This window comes from Aptenodytes patagonicus, chromosome 7 (assembly GCF_965638725.1).
Source record: "Aptenodytes patagonicus chromosome 7, bAptPat1.pri.cur, whole genome shotgun sequence".
Taxonomy (NCBI): Eukaryota; Metazoa; Chordata; class Aves; order Sphenisciformes; family Spheniscidae; genus Aptenodytes; species Aptenodytes patagonicus.
Window position 1 is genome coordinate 60,605,509 of NC_134955.1, and position 15,647 is coordinate 60,621,155.

General features: G+C 38.8%; 1 protein-coding gene across 3 annotated transcripts in view; it reads left to right on the plus strand.

Moving 5' to 3' along the window:
* The window catches only part of PPP2R5C (protein phosphatase 2 regulatory subunit B'gamma), an 87,086-nt gene that overhangs the window by 19,139 nt on the left and 52,300 nt on the right, over window positions 1-15,647 (plus strand). The window contains exon 1 of one of the 3 annotated variants that reach the window (XM_076345470.1): window positions 12,723-12,900. The exons of the other annotated variants lie outside the window; for them this stretch is intronic. Within the exon in view, the coding sequence (XP_076201585.1) occupies window positions 12,807-12,900 (94 nt within the window). The 5' untranslated portion in view covers window positions 12,723-12,806. Of the gene's footprint in view, window positions 1-12,722; window positions 12,901-15,647 lie in introns of those variants that run through there. 3 annotated transcript variants of the gene reach the window in all.

Consider the following 15,647-nt stretch of genomic DNA (forward strand, 5'->3'; position numbering starts at 1 on the left):
ACTCATGACTTAATTCCCACCTATTAGGGTTGCTGAGAATGCTGTTGGCCAGTCACCCTGTTCTGCTAATATGTACATAGATACATGACTTGATGTGTGTTCAGTGGGTCAAATGAAGCTGGGAAACTTTCTTTTTGGACAGCTGTGTGTTGTTTAATGGCTCTATCTGGGCAGGAGTTAAAGCGAACTGGCAGGCTGTAACTTAAAGGATGGAGATCATTAAGATGGGTTTTACTTTCATGAAGTGCTGGGAAGAATGTGGCGTTCCTTCAGGTTAGCTGTGTTTAACCAGCTTCCAGCTTTCAAACTCCAGTTATTTGTAACAGGTGGCTATATTTCTATGGCTACAGTACCTGGGAAACCTTTCTTCTCTCTGTAGTAGATGAAGAGATGTGTATTTTCTTCATAAATGATGGGTTGACTACTGTGTGGTGTAAGGTGCTTTACATGAGATTGTATTTTAAGCACAGCATATAGAATGGGGTTGTCTTCGCATACTCGAAGATCTGTATTAGATCTGTGAAAGCTCATAACTGGTAAGCTCTAAATGGCCTTCACAATTGCTGAGATAACCACCTTGCTTCTGTGCATAGGGCTGGAGTTGAGGTCAGCGGACCACTTGAAATAGTGGGAAGGGAAAGGAGGAGCTGCCAAAGTGGGTTTTCATCAAGGTTTCTTATTTAGGAAATACTTTGCCTTTTAATCTGAGAGAGTCTCAATTTTTGGTCTTCAGGCATGCTGCGAACTTTCTCTTGGGCGTTGCACAAAAGTGCTGATGATAGGCTTCCAGAAATACCAGCCTATTTGCCCTGGTGTCTGGTATTAGTGTGGTATGATTTATATTCATTGGAGCAGCTTATGATTAACATTATACACCCTCAGTTTATTCAGGAAATGGAGGAGCAGGATAGCTTAGATAATGCAAAAAGAAAAGGAAATAAATTATGACTTAAGAGGCTCTAAGAATAGAGATGAACATAGGAAAGAGAAGTCTGATGCAATTGGTTTGTGAAGCATCGAGATCCATATATTAGCAAAGCTGCAAGCCAGTGAAGCTCCCTGCAGCACAGTCCAATGCAACCTGATTTAGTTCAGGTAGAATAGGTAGCTTGTCTGCCCACAGATAACCCAGAAGTATCTCTGGAGAAGTGCCTTCAGAACTGTGTCAAATGTCTTGAAAAGAACTTAGCTATTTTCACCAAAAAAGAAAAATTCTGTGCCAACAAACTTGTTACGTTAATTTCTGCTTATCCGGTTCTCCTTGTTAGCTAACACTTGTAGTATAGGTACTTCAGGTACAGAAAATTGATTTTTGTTTTCAGTTGTTTATTGGGGAAAAAAAATCACTTATTGGCCTTAAAGGTGTGTTTTGTTTTATTATGATTTGAAAACTTGCAGATTAATGCTGTGGTTATATCAAACATAAATGGCAAAGGGTGTTTCAGCCTTCAGAAACTTACCAGTTTATTTTTGCTTTCTGAAGAAAACAGTTTTTAACTTAGGATATATTGACATTGTTTACAAATTTAAGAATGTGTTCTCTATGAGATAAACAGCATAAGTGTTCAATATGAATATTTAATATATTTAAAAAGTACCATATCTGAGCTTGTATGTTCCTGACCACCACTGACACACTGAAGTAGTTTGTGTTCTTTGCAACTGCTCATTTCAACTTTATGCAAGCAGCTTGAATTCATTGTTACGTTATGGATAATTTTTTCGTGGTTAATTAGCAAATAATTCCATAGTGTCTGTGATTTAGTTTGTTGTGTGCCGGCATTTATTTCTGGTGATGTGGATGGGTCGTCTTCACTTTAGTTCTTGATTCTAGGTTACCTCTATGAACTTCTGACACCCGAATACATTATATACTGGAAAAAGCTCTAGAGCTTGAATGTGTCATGTATATGTGTTACTCATCTAGCTGTGTGTGTTCAGTTTTGAGAGGAAACTTCTGAGAGTGTCTTGATATGTTAGGAATCGCATGTTTGCTTGTGCGCTTGACAGCTGCAGTAATACATTTTCACTTCAGCTCTCATGGAGTTAGTATCCAAAGACCATCATACAGATCAAATCTCTAAAATTTTAAACAAAAAAATTTTTGGGTTTAATGCTGAGGGAAAGGAAAGATATCTTTTTTTTCCCTTTTTTTTATGAGGTAATTGCATTTACTTCCAGATCTAGCTGCTTTTTTTTCTTCTCTTAAATGCACATTAAGAAAACTTTACCAAACAAACATTTGTAAATTCTATAGGCTTAGTTTACTATCTAAACCATTAGGAGATCAAACAATGAGTTTTCTCTGGAATGTTTTTTGCAACCATTTGGTTTTGTTTTTTTTAATTAAAAAAAAAAATCTATTTTTCCTCTGATTTTACTGAGAATATAGTTGTCCCTTACAAGATGAGAGTAGTGTGTGAGTGTCGGCCTCTGCAGGACTGAGGTTGCTGCTGTGATGGACTCACTGAGTAATTGACCAAGATCAAAAAGGAACAAAAAAATAGAACAGCCAGCAGTGTGGCATTTCATAACTGGTTAACTGGCAACCTAAATGTTAATGTGTTTCACTTCTAGTCAACACTATTAATACAGAGAAGTAAAATTAAGTTTAATGATTCAAAATGTACATGTTATTAAAAATGCAAACATATTCACAAGAATTTATCATTTTAGTAATACTTCCATTACAGGTTGACAGGTTTTTTTCCCCATGGTACAGTCTTGCTAATTATGCATTTCTAAGATGTTCTCTTGCCCATTGTGTACATTTAGTTTATATGCTACAAGGGATTTTTAACAGTAAAAACAGGTGAGCGTCCTTGTATTTGTACACAGTATTTTGCAAGGATGTGCTGATTTTAGTAAACTGTGTAAATGTGCAGCGTTTAGAGATAACTTGTACAAAGGGGTGAGATTTTTAAGGATTTGCTCTGAATCCCTGCAATACATAAGAGAATGTTGCAATGAGAATTCTTAAATACAATATTAAGATGCCCTGACTGGGATAAAAGGTTTTATACGCTGTCAAACAGGATTGTGTTTCAAATCTGACTTTAACTTGCAAGTAATATTCATTAAAAGGTAATATTCTCTGTCAGTCCTAGAATAACAAATTTGAAAAAATAGAAAAAGTCAGTGCTCCTTAATATTCTGAAGTGTTGCAAAATTTCCCGACAAACATGTGTTAGTCATGCATGTGTAAATTTGGGCATGATTCAAAAATATGCCTTTTTGCAGCATTTCTGTGTATGTTTTTTAAAGCTGGATACAAATCCTTTTATAGCCTTATAGAGGACTCGTATGATGCCAGTGTCATGGTCTTGTTCATGGGTTTGGGGGTTGGGTTTTTTCTTTTTTAGATAAAAGTGAACATTGTTTTATGTAATCTCAAAGATGGTGATTGCAATTCAGCTTTTATTTTCTGTCCTGGTTTTGGCTGGGGTAGAGTTAATTTTCTTCCTAGTAGCTGGTACAGTGCTGTGTTTTGGATTTAGGATGAGAACAAAGTTGATAACGCACCGATGTTTTAGTTGTTGCTAGGTAGTGTTTACACTAGTCAAGGACTTTTCAGCTCCCCATGCTCTACCGACTGAGAGTGCTGGAGGTGCACAAGAAGCTGGGAGGGGGCACAGCCAGGACAGCTGACCCCAACTGGCCAAAGGGACATTCCATACCATGGGACGTCATGCTCAGTACATAAACTGGGGAAAGCTGGCCGGGGGGGCCGCTGCTCGGGGACTGGCTGGGCATCGGTCGGCGGGTGGTGAGCAATTGCGTTGTGCATCACTTGCTTTGTATATTCTATTATTATTATTATTATTATTATTATTATTATTATTATTATTATTATTATTATTATTATTAAAATTATTAAACTGTTCTTATCTCAACCCACAAGTTTTCTCACTTCTACTCTTCCAATTCTCTCCCCCATCCCACTGGGGGGGTAGGGGGGGAATGAGCCCCGCTGTGTGGTGCTCAGTTGCTGACTGAGGTTAAAACATGACATTTTCAAATACAGTTCCTGATTTATTTATGGAGTTACTGTTGACCTCTTGGAGTTGGATTTTTGATCTCGAAACTGTGGATACAATATACTTAAAGGTATATATTGAGGTAGGAAGGAATGAGCTATGTTGACAGATGTGGACCTCTAGACTAACTTTTAGTGCTGAGAAGTATAGAATACTGTGCTGTTTTCTTAATGTAAAATAACTGCGTGTGATATGATTAAACAGATTCTGGTATTTCGTTGTTGAAGATCTTGCCGTGCATGTTGATCAGCCCTGGTTTTGACCTTCTGGTGGAGATGTCTGTTTCTGACTTAGTACTTTTAATGTTGAAATCATGCTAGCAGTCATATCTATTTAAAAAAAAAGGGAAAAAAAGAAATCGCAAACATGACAGGTCATAAGGGTGCCATTTTTCTGAGCACATTTCATGCAGAGTGTGTGGTTTCTTTTTTATTTTTTTTTCCAAGCAGAGACTTTAGAGCTATGCCAGATTCTGAGTCTGTTCTGTGCAAGAGGAGAACATCAGGGTGGTGTCTCAACTTGTCTGCCTGTGATACAGGACTCTGATAGGGAGGCAAGCGTTATTAAAGCTTTCTTAATGTTTTTAAGTCATAAATGGCTGTCTAGGAGATAGCTCTGTTTTCATCATCTGTACAATATTAAAGTGTGATGAATCAAGATTGCAGAAGACGTGATTCCAGTTTAAGATTCTGACACTTAAAAAAACAATTGGACCAAATTTTCATTGATAAAACTGTTGTAACCACGAGGAAGGAGGAAAAAGGGAGAATTTCTCAAGAGGTCAGAAATGGAAGGTGGTTGTGTGTTTCTTTCAACTGTGGAGTAGAGATAAGTAAGCAAAACTGGTATCGAGGTAAATTAAAAAGCCAATAAAGTATTGTTCTCTGTGCTGCAGAGAAATTCAACCATATATGTTGGTAATTTCCACAAACTCATATCAGGGTAAGTTCAAACTCAAGCAGTGTGTTACCTGTTCATTTAAAACTACCGTCTATTTTCGTGATACAAAAGAGACTGACTGGATAATGCAATATAATTGAATTTACGGGAATTGTAGCGATAATGGGCTACTTCGGGGTTTTGAGGAGCACTTTTCTTATAAGCTGTAGAGACTGGAGATCTCAATGTTTAGTGTCACTTTCATCGCAGAAACCTTTTCCTGCCGGTTGTAAATTAGGTAGAGAACAAAGGTGCAGTACTTCAGCCTTTCCAGTTTAATCATGCTTCTTGTGTGCGTGCATGGCAAATAAGGAATTTTGGCCAGTTGCAAGGTGGTAGCATCACTGTTTAGCTAAAAGTATTTTATGCAAAGTAAGATGGTAGATTAAACAGGATAATGCTACTATAAAAGATAATTTGCCCTAAGACATAATGCATTTAAAAGGCAAAACACTGAGGCAAAACAAATTAATTCTCATGCAAAACATCGATGAGTACAGTTTCATGAAACAGATGACGCTCTTCTCCCTTGTACACGATCTACATTGGACTAACTCAGTATGCTAAGTGCTATCCTTCTGGTCCTGGCTGTGTTCATGCTTTTACAGTATTTTTGTCAGCCTGATATTGTATTGAATTTATTGAAACAAAAAGTCCATAAAGGAAAATACTGCGGAAGCTCACTCTTTCCTACGCTCACTGATACCTAACCATACTGATGTATCTATTGTATCATATGAAAGAACTGCGGAGACTTTCTTTGCAATGTTAATTTAGTAACTTTATTTTTTAACTTTGACCTTTAAAACATTATCATAGTGTTGTATAAACAGACTTTCCTGTATTTAATTTTCTTCTAAATGTTTAGAAGAATTATTAAAATATGTGTGTGGTAAGCATATAAATTTATTAAAGCAAAAACTGGCAATTGTTTAGTGTTCATACAGGAAAATATGATCTACCAAATGAGTAAATATTTTAATATGTAATTATCAAATCATTAATACTAAAGTATTTAGCAATTATCCAGTCTGTATTACTTTGTAACATTTTAAAGATTAAGAAACATAATAGTAAGTGAATAACTACCAAAAAAAGGTTATAGAGAAAAATACTTTGAGTGTGTGAATTTTTTTCTTTAGCTAGCTTTACATGAAATCATAGGCTTGGATTAATGAGCCATTTTTCATTTCAACTGCCCTATCAAACACCTACTCATTAGTCAGCAGCTGAAAGCGTTAGAAGAATGCTCTACATCTGTCACTGGCAGCACTTGCTACCAAACTTGTTTCCACTGAAGCTTGGATAGAATCCATAAAAATAGGATTTAAAATGTGGTATTGTCTTATTTTCTAGATTCTAACCTGTCTCTTCAGAGTTTAGAACTCTCCTAAAATGTCTTTTATTATGCCCTTATTTACAAAAATAACACTTTGTTCCATTGCACGGGTCACTATAATCAGACCTAAACATTTTTGCTGCTGCACTAAACTTCTCCCTTCATAAGACCTACTGATCAAACACTGAATGCAATATTTATACATGTAAATATAAGTCAGTGTTTGCTGGATAACCAGCATGCTCTCAAGTTTTTACTCTTAAATGTAATTTTTTACGCTTCATTTCTTGAAAATGACATGCGTGACCTGTGTGATAAGGACACAGACAGGAGTGAGTTTGGTGGTATACATGTTAGCTTTTATACTGGGCTTGGTTAAAATAGTGTCCCAGTACTTGAAACGAGCTTCTGCAGTCTGCCCTGGGAAATATGTTTTTGTATCAGATGCTATTCTTAAAATATATTTCTTTTAAGGTAACCAATGATTTTTTTTTGTGTGTTGTATAGCTTTCTGAACTCAACATATCTACTGATTTCTCCCTCCCACCCCCACTTACAAAACCTTTTGAGTATACAGTATTGGCTGAAGGAAAACTTGGCACTGTTGAGTCTGTGTGCGCTACAGTGACCATTCAAATATTAGGAAATCCAGATAGAGACAAATACAATCACAAGCAGATGTTTGCCAGTTCCACTTTTAATCAGGTTTTTTTTGTACTAGAAGGAATAAATATTACCAATTTCTTAACGTGGAAGGTAGAATACTATCTTTTGCCATGCTTGTGTCTTAGGAATTCTTTAAGGAAGCCAAATGATAGTTCCTAGCTGTTTCATTTATCCAGGTAAGGATTTTTCTCATCTGTGGATTTCTTTTGATAGCTAGGTATTAACATGGTGTTTACTGCCTCTGTTTCCTTGAAGAATTTCCGCTTGGCTATCCTTTGGAATTGAGTCAGAACCTTGTAGGAGAAGCCCAATATCCTTCCTATTGTTGCGGTTTCTCCTTCAGAACGTGTAGTATCCAGTGCCTTTTCTCCCCTAAAACAAAGTTGTTGTCCTCGAGTAACTCATTGTTCAGGGTTGTGAAGAGACCCTTATTTTCTATAGCCTGACATCATTTGTGAGAATGGTAGGTTTTGCTTAGGCTGTAATTAGAGGGGAAAAAAGTAAATTACATTGGTCCTACCAGTATGTTTGCCGATGATACCAAACTGAGTGGGGAAGTGGACGCTTTGGAAGGGAGAGCCACCCTGCAGGAAGACCTGGATAGGCTGGAAGAGTGGGCTAGCAAGAACCTTACGATGTTCAACAAGGACAAATGTAAGGCCTTGCACCTGGGAAAACATAATCCAGGAGTGCAGCACAGGCTGGGATCTACCCAGCTGGGGAGCAGCTCTGCGGAAAGGGACCTGGGGGTCCTGGTGGACAACAAGCTCAATATGAGTGAGCAGTGTGCTGCTGCGGCAAAGAAAGCCAACAGGATGCTGGGTTGCATCAGCAAGGGCATCACCAGCAGAGATAAAGAAGTCACTATCCCACTCTACTCAGTGCTTGTCAGGCCACACCTGGAATACTGTGTTCAGTTTTGGTCCCCGCTATACAAAAAAAGATGTGGACAGGCTGGAGAGGGTCCAGAGAAGGGGCACAAAGATGATCAAAGGACTGGGAAGCCTGCCATATGAGGAAAGGCTGAGAGAACTGGGTTTGTTCAGCCTTGAGAAAAGAAGGCTTAGGGGAGGCCTTGTCACCATGTTCCAGTATTTAAAGGGTGGCTACAAAGAAGATGGAGACTCCCTTTTTACAAGGAGTCACATGGAAAAGGTGAGGGGTAATGGGTACAAGTTACTCCTGGGGACATTCCCATTGGACACAAGAGGAAAATTTTTCACAATGAGAACAATCAGCTATTGGAATAATCTCCCCAGGGAAGTGGTGGATTCCCCAATGTTGGACACTTTTAAGGTTCAGCTGGACAGGGTGCTGGGCCATCCTGTCTAGACTGTGCTTTTGCCCTGAAAGGTTGGACCAGACAGTCCTTGAGGTCCCTTCCAACCTGGCATTCTATGACTCAGTAAAAGCGAGACATGTTTATTCCCGTCCCTTTTTTGGGTGGCTATCTGGTGAACCAGATAATGGAATCAACATGGCTCAAACTAACCCTTTTCCTTCTCATTTTAACTCTGCTCAGTTTCGTAATCTGGTTCAACCATGCAGCTGCACAAACCCTTGTACAGTGACTTCAGACAGTTGCACATGTGTGCCTCAGAAGAGGTGGGATTGCAGCAGTAGCTCAAATAGCCTTAGCTCAGCTTAGGCTGCCATGGAACACAGTCTAAGTTAACAGAAAACTAACCTGACAATAAAGTAAGTGGCTTTGTTGGATTAGTGGACTAAACCGATTCGGCTGTGGGTCTGATGACCATTGAAGCAGATGAGAGCAAAATAAAGAGGGGAATGCAGGAAGGAGACTGAAGCAGTCTGCAACTAGGCTGCCTTAGGTCACTGAGGAATAGCAACTTCAGCAGTTGTGGAATTATGCCTTTAGTTACCTTAGAGTTCAGACTAAATAGCCCTCTCCTCTCCCAGTCCAAAAATGAAAACTCCTCGTATAGTCTGAGAGGTAACCAACTTTGTCCAAGGTGTCTTCATGTAAATAGAAGTTCATCCAATTTTAATTATCTTATGTTGTTGATTCTGTCACTATCAGTTAGAATAGTAGCTAGTTCAGAATGGAAATAAAGGCAACCTTTGGGCAGGTGAATTTGCTGTTGGGGGGAGGGGTGGGGTTGGCTGTTTTTTAAATCACAAGCCAAATGGAGTATTTGTTTTGAAAGAAATACTACACAGCCTCCCAGTGTAAAGAGAATTCACCAGCTATAGGGCTGGTTCATAAATGTAACACATTTAATTATATCCTGAGAACTTTATAGGATTTTCCTTCATTCCTATCATCAGGAAGTTAGAAGTGATGAACAGGGTTCAGAGGAAACCTGTAATAGCTATGGTTTTGCTATACTGTCAATATGTTTTTTCATTCATTTAATTCTAAAAATGGGTAGCTGAAATTAATACGGTTTTTGATTCTCTTGCAACAGAAGTGTCTTCATAAATTTGTTCAAGTAACCTCTTCCTCCTCCCATTGATATTCATTAGCTCCATTCTACTTGCACTAATATTCTTTCCCTTCCCATTAGTAAATCAATTCCTAACTCAATTTTCTTTGCAATTTTTTTCCCCAAATGAAGTTGCTCAAAATAATTCAACTTAAGTAAATATTTTCCTTCAGTGGCAAATCAAATATGTTAAGGCTGAAACAAAGGGAGGGTATACAAACCTCCTGAGCAGAATGTACCTCTGAATCTGTACGACTGGTGAGAAGATACCAGGCTTTGTTAACGAGCAAAAGGTCTTACAAAGATTGAAGTTCAACTCTACTAGTGTCCTGTGAGAAGCACACCAGAAATATACTGAATTATGGCTGTTTGAACTAGTTCCATGGTAGTTTACTAAGTACTGGCCTCAGATGTAACAGTCCTGCAAAGAGGAAGAAATGTGAACAGGATGTGTGTATCTCGCAAGAGAAAACTTATCTGAATGTGATTTAGTGTTCTGCCAATACTACTGCTAGCGCTGCAAATGTCACATTTACTCTCTTTAGTGAAGAACAATGTAGGAAGGTTGACTCTTAAACCATTACCTAAAATTTGCTAATGAACCTCCCAACTATTCAAGCCATGCTTATGTATAAAATAGGAAATGGTACTGTAACTAAAGTAACATTCCCTTTTTCCTCTGTTGTGTTCCAGTGCAGTAGTTCAGTTGTATGCCGTTGTACCAGCAGTCTTCATATCCATTTTAATCTTTGCAGGGAGTTTCAAAGAGACAGAAGCAGCAGTTGACCATTAAAGCAAAGATACCAGTAGAGAGGGGGGGAGAGAGAGCAGCTGCCTCTTAAAGATGTGGTTACCAGATAAACTGGAATTTTAAACCTAATTTTTGCTGCTTCATACTGTGGCTTATCACTATAGAACAGTCTAATTGTACTTCAGATGGGGAAAAGAAATAGAATTTGCTTATAGACTTCTGCATATGAAAATATTGCAAAAAAATTATCTGAGTATTCTTCAGTTCTCTTTCATCCATCAAGATCTTGTAGAAAACTTTGTTTGAGGTCAGTCTTGTTTTTGTTCTTAAATCTAGTTTTGTTAAAGGCATATCTCTGTGGTAGCTTTTTGGTTTATAAGACTAAACCTCCACATCTAAGGTATACCCAAGGGATATATGGATATAAAACCTGACACTTTTGAGAATACACCTCCCCTGTTTTTGCCTGGACTGGAAGGACAAATGATTTGAATCTCTGTAGTCTTAGGGAAGAGGTTTAAAAAGGCATTGGAAGTTCACATAGTCCATTTTGATGTTCTCAAAAGCAGGATCAACTACATTTATATCGCTCATTATGGATGGACATTTTTTAAATTATTAGAAAGTTTGCAGTCTCTTATTTTGTTTCATTATGCTTATTGCGAGAGGATTTAATTTAATATCTAACCTAATCTTCCTTGATGTAGGAGGAATTTACTGTCTGTAGTGAATGTAGAAAAACTAATTCCCTCCATCTCCATAATGACTTTTTGAAATACTTGAATATTCTCAGTCTAGTCCTTTCTATTAAAAAAAAAAACAACCCCACAACAACCAACCAAACAAAACAAAAACAACAACCCACACCACACCAAACAGAGCAACTTTTTTTTTTTTTAACTAAGTAATATTTTCTGGATTGGTCGTCTTTGGGCTTTCTTGTCAGGTTTACATCGTTCTTCAACTGACATCCAGGAGGTACTACTTCAAATCCGGCCTTGTCAGCAGTCAGTAAATTCAGTGGATTTCTTCATGTGTCTTATGGGTAATGTTCCTCTTTTTTATCTGCCAGTTAGTCTTTTCCCTTCATCCAATTCAGTAATATTCAGTAGAGCTCTAACTCACCTTTTGACAGTGTATTATTGTAGTGGGATGTAATTCTTCCAACCAGGTATGCATATGCCCTATAATTTGGTTTTGTTCCAAGTTTTCATCAGCAAATTACCTAACTGAAAAGTCTCTTCCTCTTTTTTTTGATGTACTCCTTTTTTGAGCAGATATAAGTTAGGACAGTGTCATAGATCAAGTAATCTAAATATTTAAAGGTGACAGACTGGTGCAAATAGTATCTGGGGAGAAGCACAGATTTGGAGATGGTACAGGTCTGTTGGTACATTGCCTGTTTCTCTGACCATCGCTCCCAGAGGCGCACATCTCCTAGGAGACAAAATGGTCCCTCAAATAGCTCATTGTAAAAATAAATGTGCAAGTCTCGTATGGTGAAGAAAAGGTTGCTTACAGTTTTGTTCCAAATACCTTAAGTAATTTGACTAAAAAGTTTAGAAATTGTTATGCTGTGCTTTTTTTATATTTCTGGGATTATGCAGGAAAACTGTTTCCATGTGCCTATATATTGGTTCTTAGTGCTGCAATACCTTAGTTTTTAATAATAAAAAAGAGTTACTTATAATTACTGAGCTTTCTAGAAAGGAAAACCTGAATTTTGCAATATCCAAGTTTATCAACATTATGTTAAACTTAAGATATGCCCATTTCTAGGTTGAAAGAAATACTCAGATGAGCATGAAACATGAGGTTTTCATCTCCTGAATGTCATATGTCTATATTTTTATTCATAACATACATATTAGCAACCAGTCATAAAATACTTCATGGGAATGCTTATAAGGTTTTATATTTAGAAATCACTCCTAACAATAATTCTTACTGTGAATCACCTTTTAACATGGCTCTTGAAAGCTAAAGTTGTGGATGCTCCTCTTAACGCTGTGTTTTTCCGTGGTTAAGTTGAACTGCAGTTTGGTAATTCTTGGCGACCTTACTGAAGGAAGGATTAAGCTTTTGGCTTTTACAGGAAAAAAAAATAATGCTTGTGCTCGTTCTAGCAGGTGCGCACCGAGTATTACCTGCGGGGGAAATAATAGAGCAGCAGTAAGATCGCGCTGCTTTAAAAAAAACCAAACGCAACGACCCGTCACCCCCTCGGGCCCCGCTTCTCCGGGCCCCGCTTCTCCGGGCCCCGCTTCTCCGGGCCCCGCTTCTCCGGGCCCCGCTTCTCCGGGCCCCGCTTCTCCGAGCCCCGCTTCTCCGAGCCCCGCTTCGCTCCTGCTGGGGCCCGGCCCGGCGCCGCGGGAGGCGCGGGGCTGGCCCCGGGGCCGGCGCAGGGCGCAGTGACAGCCCCGCACCAGCCTCCGCTCATTCGCGGCCGCCTCGGTGTCATTTTAAGTTGCTGCCGTTAGCCAATGGGGCTCCTCCCGCCCGCTGACATCACTAACTAGCCAGTTCCCTCCAGCTGCAGAGCGCTTCAGTTTCTGTCTTTTTTTAAACTAAAATGGAGGCTGGTCTCTTGCCTTAAGGAATACATTGCCTTGCCTGCTGGAGCCTAGATGTTGACATGTAACAGAGCTGGCAGCAGGATGGTGGTTGACGCAGCCAATTCCAATGGGCCGTTCCAGCCCGTGGCCCTTTTGCATATTAGAGGTGAGTTATTGTGCGTGTGCGAGTGAATCGCGACCCTCTGGCGAGCTAATAAATGGCTATTGTGGTGCTCAGATAAGGGGAGCAGGAAGTCCTTTGTAGCCCGGTCCCTTTCGGTTTGTTACAGCCGCAATAAAACCGGGGGAGATCGAAAGCCGTGTTCTATTAAATGCGTTTTGGGAAGATTTAAGAATTCGTAGAGGCATTGCATACACAGTTAAAAGCAGGTTTTACTGCTTTCTGCCGTAACTCTCCCATCCCCCTTTCAAGCTGTGCTGATGTCAAAGGATGTGAAGTCACTACCCCAGAAAGGTACTGAGTGGGGGGGAGGGAAGAGCCAAGTTACGGCTATACAGTTTCTATAGAATAAGGGCAAACGTTTGGTGTGCTTCAAAGCCTTTTCTGTGTGAGTCGTTCGGATAGAGCTCCTTTAAAATCCACTGCAGCTTGTAAAAGAATTGGGAGTGTTGTTGGGGAAGAAGGGGGAGATGTGACATTTATTATGAAAATATCCTTTATGTATTCAGAAAGCATTTCTTAGAAGAGATGCAGTTCGGCTTTAACAAGCGAGCTCTTATGTGCCTATTGCTTTGTGCAGTTTTGAATGTTAAATTTCTTCACAGAATATGTTCTTTTGGGTTTATAGAATTAGTGCATTGCAAATCTACATTTTATGTATTTCATTGGGAAAATACATGTTGGTATGATGCTTTTGCATAATACTGAGTGTGTATCTCTCTTTCTGTATTTTTGCAGTTAGTAAAATTTTGCATTGCTATGGGTGTTTTTTGTGTATTTTTTTAGCTGGCTGTTAACCAACCAAAGCTTTTTTTTTTTTCATGTCTTCCTTAAGGTGGTTTTGGTTTAGAACTTTTTATGAAAGCAGAACATGTATTGGCTGGGATCAGCACACCTTGAACAATGGCATTTATATGCAAGAAACACAGCTGATCCATTCTCAATTACCTTTGCTTCTCAGCTTTCACTGGTGTAGACTTGATGTTAGTACTGAAAAGAATTTTTTTATTAATATTCCATACACAAAAATTTTGCTTTGAAAGTTTAAAAACACCCAACTGTTCAGAAGCCTGTTCCTCTTCAGCAGTAGCACTGGTCTTCATGTATTAAGAAATCATGATTTCTCTTTACCTTTTAAGAGCTATATCCTTCTCTGTCTGAAGTGGGACTGGATGTATTCTAGAAGACTCTAATTCTGGTCTGTGAGTGGGGGGGAAATGCGATAAAATTCCCTTGAGTTAGAATAGGGACTGTGCTTGTTGTCAAGGGAATATAAATGCAACTGCCTGACCTGTAGACAGGCCTTCGCTTTTCACTCTGCGCAAATCACCTTAATTCTCTGATAGATGCTCCCTTTTGGAAGGGGAGAAGCATCATCTTTTAAAGGTGCAAGTCAGGAAAACAAACCAAGGTTGGAATCGGAATGATGAAATGTTATAATGATGAACCTTAATAATCCTTTGTCTCAATACAATAACAAGGTTCTTGTCAGTGAATTTATTATCCCTGTTGCTCCAATCAAATACATAATTGTGGAAACAACGAATTTTAAGAAACTGTTCTAAAATTTACTTTTCTAAGACCTAAATTTTTGGTGCACTGGGTAATACGGTAGTAAAGTAGAGGTTAAGGGAGTTTTGTGGTTTGGTTTTCTGTTTTTTCCTAAATGGGTGATGAGAATGGACTTCCTTGTAAGCAATTAAGGAATAACTGGGAGATTGTTTTGCATTTTTCAGGTGGTAGGAAATTAGATGGGTCTCTGGTATTATAGCCCGGAGGATTTTCTTGACACTGGGAGGGGAAAAGCATCTCTTCCATACATGTATGTATACAGAAGTTGCTTTGGTTTTTGGTGTGTACCTCACCTCACTAGCTGCTTTGATGTTACCAGTACTGATCTGCCTCCAAAATGAAGCCTGTTTGAACAATACATAGAAAATTAATAGCAGTAAAAGCGAACTGGTGACTGAAGCCTAATGACAAATGTTTACCGTCTGTCCCAATCCATGCTACTTTTACAGTTGTCCTTTTACATCATCTGTTGCAGTATAGGATTGAATTTCTAGTAGAAGTACTCCTCTTTGCAGCTGTAAGAGCTAAAACTTCAATATCAAAAGAGGGGGGATGACACAAGTCCCTCAGTTGTTTCTAGTAGATCTAGTTTGTTGTAATAGAGAAGATACTGCTTTATCACCAATTTCATATAATCTTTAAACTAAAATTTTGAGGTGAAGTATTGTATTTTATTTTACCCTTATATTGTAGCTACCATATTTGGCCTTAATCTTATTTTTAAAAAAATCTGTGAAGCCTTGTGGACTACACTATCAGGACTTCTTTGAAAGTAAAAATTGAAATCTTGCTTTTAAAGTTGATTCTAAAACACTTTCTGTACCTGGATCATATGGAGTATGTAACGTTTGCAGAATAAAAAGGAAATCTTCTGATCTGGCATGGGGTGGGTGCTTGTTCCCCTTCCTCCTGCCCCTCCTGAACTGCAGACAGCTTTATTGTCTGGGCTACTTACAGCTTTGCCGAAACAACACAGTTGGAAAAATAGATGCAGGTGGTTTTTTAAAAATAATGTTAGGAGTCTTGTGAATAGGAAATAAGGGTGTCGGAATTTTATTGAATGCTGTTGCTGTCACTGGTATCTGCGAAATCACCAATAAGGAGCAACAGTAGGTATTTGTAGGATAGGAGGTGTTGGGGCTCCAAATACCCTGTCCTGC